At 46.0% G+C, this 7979-nt stretch overlaps 1 protein-coding gene across 7 annotated transcripts in view; it reads left to right on the top strand.

Annotated features, from left to right (window-relative positions):
- Positions 1 to 4336: 4336 nt before the first annotated feature.
- The window catches only part of STN1 (STN1 subunit of CST complex), a 36022-nt gene continuing 32379 nt past the window's right edge, over positions 4337 to 7979 (top strand). For 3 of the 7 annotated variants that reach the window (XR_008669005.2, XM_055352890.2, XM_019035461.4), the window contains exons 1-2: positions 4379 to 4526; positions 4970 to 5164. Coding sequence is in view for 6 of the 7 variants with exons in the window: in XM_055352890.2 (XP_055208865.2) it covers positions 5032 to 5164 (133 nt within the window). In the remaining variant the exon portion in view is untranslated. Of the gene's footprint in view, positions 4685 to 4969; positions 5165 to 7979 lie in introns of all 7 variants that reach the window. The other 4 variants (XM_004050047.4, XM_063710474.1, XM_055352887.2 and 1 more) reach the window with 4 other exon arrangements.

Here is a 7979-nt window from a genome sequence, read left to right as displayed (position 1 = left end):
GTAACCCCCACCATAGTATGTTAGATGTGGCAGGTATACCTACAATTCTTTTTTTTGAGAGAGAGAGAGTCTTGCTCTGTTGTCCAGGCTAGGGTGCAGTGGCATAACTACAGCTCACTGCAAGTTCGGATTCCTGGGCTCAAGAGATCCTCCCACTCAGCCTCCTGAGTAGCTGGGACTACAGGTGTACACCACCATGCCCCGCTGATATTTTTCTTTTTTGTGGAGATGGGGTTTCACTATGTTGCCCAGGCTGGTCTTGAACTCTTGGGCTCAAGCAATCCTCCCTCCTTGGCCTCTCAAAATATTGAGGTTATAGGGGTAAGCCACCACACCCAGCCTAACTACAATTTTTAAATTCATTAAATCATTCCTCTGATGAATAATTAACAACTCCCGTTGTTTACAGGAATAAAGGTAGAAGCTAGCTCAAGACCTTCAGAATCTAACTAAAATCTTGGTCTCCAGGTGGCTTCCACTGCAGCCTCCCTCTCCAGCCAGGCTGCTGTGTTGGCTTACCCAGGAACATGACTCGCCCATCCTGCTGCCTATGCCCTGCTCCCACTCCATCACAACATCACAGTACCCTTTTCACATAGAGTGAGACTAAGACTAAAATCCACACCAACCACGGCCTACAAGGTCCCTCGGATCTGCCTCCTGCCTATCTCTCCATTGCATATGCAACCGCTCTCCCCACACTCTCTTCTGTTCCTTGAACAGGGAAGTATTTTGCTTCCTCCACACAGTGGCCCTTGCTTTGACTGCTGCCTGAAATGCTCTTTGCTTAGCTCTGTGTGGCTGGCTTTTTTACCCTTCAGGTCTCAACCTGACGTCACTTCATCTAAGCACTGAGAACAATTTGTTTATTGTCCTTCCACTTTCCCCCTACAGAATGGAAGCTCCATAAGGGCTGGAACCCCACTGTCTTGTCTCTTTCTTACCCTCAATGTCTATTACAGTGCTTGACAAATGCCTTTAAAATATGCTTCATGAATGAAGCATGAATGAATGAACAGCTCCTCCATAATCTCAACACCCAGCTTAAATCCCACCTCCATAGTAAATATGAATAATAGCTGACATTTATTTAGTGCTTACCTTGTTCCAGTGGTTACATATATTATCTCACTTAATGAGGTCCCTCAATTTACCTCCTGTAACTCATACAGTAATTATCCATGCTACTCCTTTCATATTGAATCACAATTAAGCCTCTCACTTTGTTATTTAATATATTACACGCATCACCCTTTTTGCTCCAGTGGCATAATTACTGCTCCTCCACAACCCAGTGCCAAAGCACACAGAGAAAGCTCAAGATATGCTGAATGACTGAAGATGTCTCCGCCCCCCACCTGCCATCCCTGGGGTTATAATAGTAGCATAAGAAAAATGTTGAGAGGTTGTCTTTATTATGTCAAAGATAAGCACAGTCAGACTTTAGTTAAAGCAGTGAAAACACTTTACTGAATAACTATTGACAGTAGGGGAAAGAGCTGAGTTCCCTTCAGATTCATAGAGAGGTCACCGGGCTTTTTAAAGAGAAAATGAATTGGGGGGCAGTGGGGCAGGGAAGAATTGCAGGTGCTTAAGAAGAGTCTGCGAAGTGAAAAAATTACAAGAAATGAGAAGAGGGGGGACCAGTCCCTGTGAGACCCATCTAGGCTTGCTAACTGGTGCTTATTGGAGTTAGGCTCGTACCCTCCAACAAAGGCTAGGAGACAAGGCCTTGCCTTCAGGTATTGGCTGGAACAAACAGTAAATTCTTGTTTTGTTTTTTTTTTAATTATACTTTAAGTTCTAGGGTACATGTGCACAACGTGCAGGTTTGTTACTTTTGGCAGTCTCGAGTTTTCTCAGGCAGGCACTTTAAAGGGATCTAGTGTCATTCTAGGAATGTAGCCTTGAGCTGTTTGAAACTATGTAGCATTTGTTCATGTCTTTATAGGCCAAGGTTGAGGACAAATTGGGAAGAGGACTCAAGGAGCCTGATTAGAGTTTGGTCAAAGAGAGAATCTTTTGTCAACTGTAAACTTCAAATAGAAGATCTAACCCACTTTGCAAGTGGACAAACTCAATTCCACCTGTAAAGGTGTAAAACATGTTTAAAACATGATAGTTTGAGTTTGAGGTATGAGATATCCAGTTCAATCCCCTCATTTTCCAGGAGAACTTGTTAAAACCTTAACTTTCTAGAAAGAATTGTCTATTCTGTCACAAATGCTTCAAAACCAAGTTCAAAAGTTTCACATTGAGAAGCTATAAGAATGGGTTCCTAGCATTACGTCTTAACTGCTGGGTTTTGAAATACCTGCTTTGCAGTGTTGCAGAATTCCAATCAGAGGAGCCCTGCAGTGTTGAGGATTTTAGGAGTCCCTTCATACACGTCCAGGCGGTGGCTTGGGGAACCTGAAATCTGTGTTGATGGAGACTAAAGGGAAGAGGATCCTCCCAAATTCCTCTAAATGCTTCTGCAGTCTGGAAATTCTTTTCTACATTTCACCTTAGGTTTCAGTTACAACCTACTCCTTCAGGTTTGGGGCTCAGATCAAAAGGAACACCCTTAGACTCCAAGGAGTCCTCCCTTCATTGTAAAAGATGACATTGGGACATTCTGCTCTGCTTATACCACCTGGGTGTGGTCCTTCCCAAGGCTGGCGGTAAGCGTGGAGTCCAGGAGGGCTCTTATATCCAACACTCTACCCTTGAGAGCCATGAGCATTATTCCTGAAATCATCTCAGGCTCTGACACTTAGTAGTGATTTCCTCCTTTGGGTTTCACCCTGGAGCAGATGTGTACAGTCAGGAAAATGTCACCCAACCTGTCTCTCCCCATCTGACAGGTCAGCAGGAAGCACCTGTCCTACTGGGTATGTTTTCTTTGCAAGGGCCTTCCTCCCATAAGAGAAGGTATCTTCTCTCTCTCTCTCTCTCTTTTTTTTTTTTTTTTTATTGAGGCAGAGTCTCACAGTGTCACCCAGGCTGGAGTGCAATGGCCCGATCTCAGCTCACTGCAACCGCTGTCTCCCAGGTTCATGCGATTCTCCTGCCTCAGCCTCCCGAGTAGCTGGGATTACAGGCGCACGCCACCACATTTGGCTATTTTTGTATTTTTAGTAGAGAGGGGGTTGGTTTCCGTATATTGGCCTGCCTGGTCTTGAACTCCTGACCTCGTGATCTGCCCGCCTCGGCCTGACAAAGTGTTAGGATTACAGGTGTGAGCCACCGCGCCCAGCCAGTGTCTTCTCTTAATTAAATCTTAAACCCTACATTTCCTAGTGTTCATTGCAGTAGAATCTGGGCAATGTATTTTACCAAAGACTCTTGTTTTTGAGCTTCTTAAACAGCCGGGGAGGTAATTAAATGCCATAGGTCTAATGACACACACACTTTCCATTCCAGCGGCTCCAAGTTCCTTCTCTGATAAATAGTTTAGCAATTATCTCTTTGGCCACCACCTGCCTCCCCCGGGAATGGTCTGCCAGGGTGATCTGTACTCCCCTGCCATTTTCCAGAGTCTCTGTAAATTAGGAAGAATTCCTCACGTCTCGGGTAACGTAGCTCTTTATGGGAGTGGAACGTGGCTATCTTCCCTCACTTTAAAATAGAAATTCTGGAGACTAAGCACCATCAAGGTGGCCACGATTTACCAAAATGCCAGCTTTTCAAAGTTCTTAAGTGTACAACCTTCCAGACTGTAGACCGAACAAGGGTAAAGGAGACAAAATGTATTGTCATGATTTTGCACGGCTAGTCTCTGGCAGAGTCAAGACCTCACATTCACTCGAGGGCTCAAATTTAGATATTGACATCTCCAAGTGAAACTAGAGTCCTAAGTGTGTGTGTCAGGTCACTTACCAACTGTAAATGAACATTTAAAATATGCCACAATGCACTCGTGGCACTGCTTACTTTTTATCTGTTTTACATATCAGGAATCAAAAAGAAAAATAGTCTGATCCTGACCCAACCTCTAGGAGGCCCAGGTTCAGGGTCCCGCCACCAGCAGGAGGAGGGGTGAAAGGTGACTAGAAGAGCGGCGTTAGAACTGCAGGAATTTCAAGGTCGGCTCCTAGGCCTCAGCGGTGGAGGCTAGCACGAAGGCGGGGCTGCAGCGCTGCCTGAACCAAAAGTACGCTGCGCGGCGGCGGGGCACGGAACCGGCTGGACTTCGGCAGGATGGGGCCTAGCGCATGGTTGGGCCGCGGCGGGATGGGGCGGGGCTTCGGGCAGGATGGGGCGTGGCCGCGGCGGGATGGGTGGGGTCTGGGTGGGATGAGGCGGGACTTCGGGAGAGATGGGGCGGAGCCGTGGCGAGGCGCTGCAGCAGAAAGGAAATGCGCTGGCGGGGAGACCGGGGTTGGTCCCTGGCGGGGCAGGGGGCGGGCTCAGGCCGGAACTCCAGAGACGACCTCAGCCAACTGCTCCTGCGCCGGGCGGGGCCGTCGCCGCCAGCGGCTCCGAGCGCCGGAAGGGCCAGGTCTCGGTGCTCCTGGAGCTGCAGGCGGCGGGAGGGGCTACAAGTGGGTCCATTTTTTGGTATCTTTTTTCCTCCTTTTCTTGGCTCATCCCCAAAAGCGGAAAGTTTAGGGCAGAGCGACAATCAGACCCATCCACTATGCCCCAACACGTGCAGGGCTGCGAGGGCGCCCGTTCCTCCCGGGACCCCAAGCGGTTTCTGGTACGCCTGTATAGACGTATCTTCCCAGAGTGAAAGTTGATGTTTAGCCGTTCCGAAGTTGGTGCTTTGTGGGAAGGAGAACAGCGGGAGAGCCGTAAGGAACGCAGGCGTCCTGACGTGAGGAACGCCTCTTAACACGCCCCGTGGCATGGAGTTTGACAGGGCCCTGGATCCCTGCGTTCGCCCCTCCTGGAGTCCCGGACGCCCACCTGGGAGCAGCGTCAGGGCCGTGCCACTTTGACCCACGTTAAACGCATTGCATCCTCATTTCTGTGTCCCATCTAGATGCTTGACTCAGTGATGCAGAACCTTTCAGAGTTAGCTGGAAGCCACAGCCCTGCCTCTTGATGCAGCCTGGATCCAGCCGGTGTGAAGAGGAGACCCCTTCCCTCTTGTGGGGTTTGGATCCTGTGTTTCTAGCCTTTGCAAAACTCTACATCAGGGATATCCTGGACATGAAGGAGTCCCGCCAGGTGCCAGGTATGTGGCTAGCCACCCTGGGATGCCCTGGGCTGCATCTGCCACCCTTTCCCAAAGTCTCAGAAAGCTGGGATTAGAGGCTTTTAGGAGAGCCTTCCCTGCTGCAGGCTTTGAAAGGGACCTAGCCTGGACCTTCGCATGAGTTCATTTATTTGCAAGGTAAAAAAACAGTCTAAATCTTTTTTTTTTTTTTTTTTTAGTAGGTGTTTGGGGGAGTAACCTTTGTACTGAGGTTTTTACCTCCATTTAGGGTCTTTCATACTTGAAAATGCTCATTTGTTTTTCTTTGGCCCTGCTCCTGTTGGAGAGATCGCTGGGCCAGCTATTCCTAGGCCTGGCTCCTTTCCTAAATGTGCCACTTACCTGGTCCGGGCATGTGACTCACCTGCAAAGTCTGGGTTTCTTTGTAAAAATGGAGCTTAACCCTGTGTAATGGAATCTTTTGATTCCTGATATGTAATGGGGGTTTGTTTTCTTTTGAATTAAGCAGAATCAAAATATTATAAACTCCCTGAGAGGAAGAACGTCATCTGTCTTGTTCACCTTTGTAATCCCAGGGCTTAGAACAGTGCCTGGCATATAGTGGGCCCTCAAATAGAAATAGCAGTTGAAGCAACAAGGCATTATACATGTAAAGTTTAAATTTTTTTTTTTTGTATTAGAATAGTGGCTACTAGAGATAGGCTTATCTTACCTAAAAATATAACAAGTATAGTTTGGGGTGGATTTAAATAATTCACGTAGCTGTGTAATAATTCACAAATAGCCACATGTTTACTGTGCTATTTGAGAAGTTTGGTTAAACTTTCTTTGCTATTTTGAGTGAAGCTTTCCAGTCAAGGTCCTTCTGAATAACAAACTATGAGTTAGAAGTAGTCAAGAATCTCAAGCATCCACAGTTTTAATGAGATAAGGTTTTGTTTGTTTCCAGTTAAATGTACAAATATATTTGGATGACCTTATGCTAATGCCTTTTGTACAGATTTTTCGCCACACCTTTATTTCCTAGTTATTGTTGGAAATGGTCTGTGTTTTCCCTTGGAAGGCAGCCAACCTCCTCCACAGTTTTCCATTTTCCAGTCTGGTTTTCTTCATAGCTCATCTCTTCAGGAAGAAATTAATTCACACCAAATTCTAGCCTTGCTTAATGATCTTCTGCAGGTGAGAAAGCAGTTACCAAGGACATGACAGGGGCTTAACTCTACCTGTAGGCAAAAGACTTCATGATGTATTAAAAACAAACCAACAAAAACAGGACCAGTGATCTTTGATTTATCACTGGTGAGAATGTTTCCAAGGTGTTTTAAAAATGAAACCTCATGGTTAAAGCAGACATCAGCTGACAGATTGGATACTTTTAGACCTGGGGTCCCCAACCCCTGGGACCACAGACCACTACTGGTACATGGCCATTAGGAACTGGGCCACACAGCAGGAAGTGAGTGGTTGGCCAGTGAGCATTACTGCCTGAGCCCCACATCCTGTCACATCAGCAGTGGCATTACATTCTTTTAGGAGCGCAAACCTTATTGTGTACTGCATGTGTGAGGGATCTAGTTGCACACTCCTTAGGATAATCTAATGCCTCATGATCTGAGGTGGAACAGTTTCATCCCCAAACCGTTCCCCCAACCCCCATCCCCGGAAAAATTGTCTTCTGCAAAACCGGTGTCAAAAAGGTTGGGGACCACTGCTTTAGACTATACCATAGTGTTCTGGGGGGTGGGGAATTCCACTCCTAGGTTTTTGTTTTGTTGTTGTGTTTGGTTTCATTTACTATAAAGGCAAAACTTTTGACTACATAAAATTTAGGATTGTTTAAACAGCAAAGAATGTCTTAAACAAAATAACAAAGACAAACCCCAAAAATGATAAAATATGAAATGAATGTGTTGTGTGGTAAAGAATTTCGCTGACTTTTGCCCTTGGTTCCTGCAGGGTAACATCTAAATTATTATAGTTTCCTGAGTGATAGGAGCGTCATCATTATTCATGGTGCCCTCTCGAACCACACTTGAATTTATGCGAATCAGGTGGTTCATGCTGGATCCCTAGATAGTTTGGGGTGGGGCTGTCTATGCCTAAAAGACCAACTGTTCGATTAGAGAGTTGGGGGTTTTGAGCCAGATCATATCAGTCTGACCCTTTGGGAAGGGAGTGGGGCTGGAGATTGAGTTCAGTTATGTGGCCAATCATTCAGTTAATTGTGCCTACCTTATGAGACCTCAGTAAAAACTCTGGACACTGAGGGTCAGATGAGCTTCCCTAGTTGATAATTATGTGTTGGTGTGTCAGGGGGCAAGGTGTCAAGGACACAGAAGTTTTGTGTTTGTGCCCTCCCAGACCCTGCCCTAGCATCTCTTCATTTGGCTGGCCCTGATTTGGATCCTTCATGAATAAAACTATAATCATAAGTATAGCACCTTCCTGAGTCCTGTGAGTCATTCTAGCAAATTATCAAACCTGAGGGAGTGTTGGGGACCCCCAAATTTATAACTAGTTGGTCAGAAGTGCAGTTGGCCTGACGACTCTCACAAAACTTGGGACTCATGACTCAAATGAGGGCAGTATTGTGGGGGACTGTGCCCTTCACCTGTGAAATTTAACTTATCTTTGAGTAGTTAGCATCAGAATTGCATTGCAAAATGATTGCAAGACGTCAGCTCCTCAAAATTTGAATTTAGAGTTGAACTAAGAAAAATACTGTGAAATTTGATTGTGGTGGTATTTAGATTTGTGTGGGTTCTTTTTGTTTTGTTTTGTTTTTGGGGTTTTTTTTGCATTAAAAAAAAAGTATCCCAGGTACAGTGGCTCA

The sequence above is a fragment of the Gorilla gorilla genome, chromosome 8, assembly GCF_029281585.2.
Source record: "Gorilla gorilla gorilla isolate KB3781 chromosome 8, NHGRI_mGorGor1-v2.1_pri, whole genome shotgun sequence".
Lineage (NCBI taxonomy): Eukaryota > Metazoa > Chordata > Mammalia > Primates > Hominidae > Gorilla > Gorilla gorilla.
The sequence above is the reverse complement of the archived record's forward strand: the minus strand, read 5'-3'. Positions and strand labels throughout refer to the sequence as shown.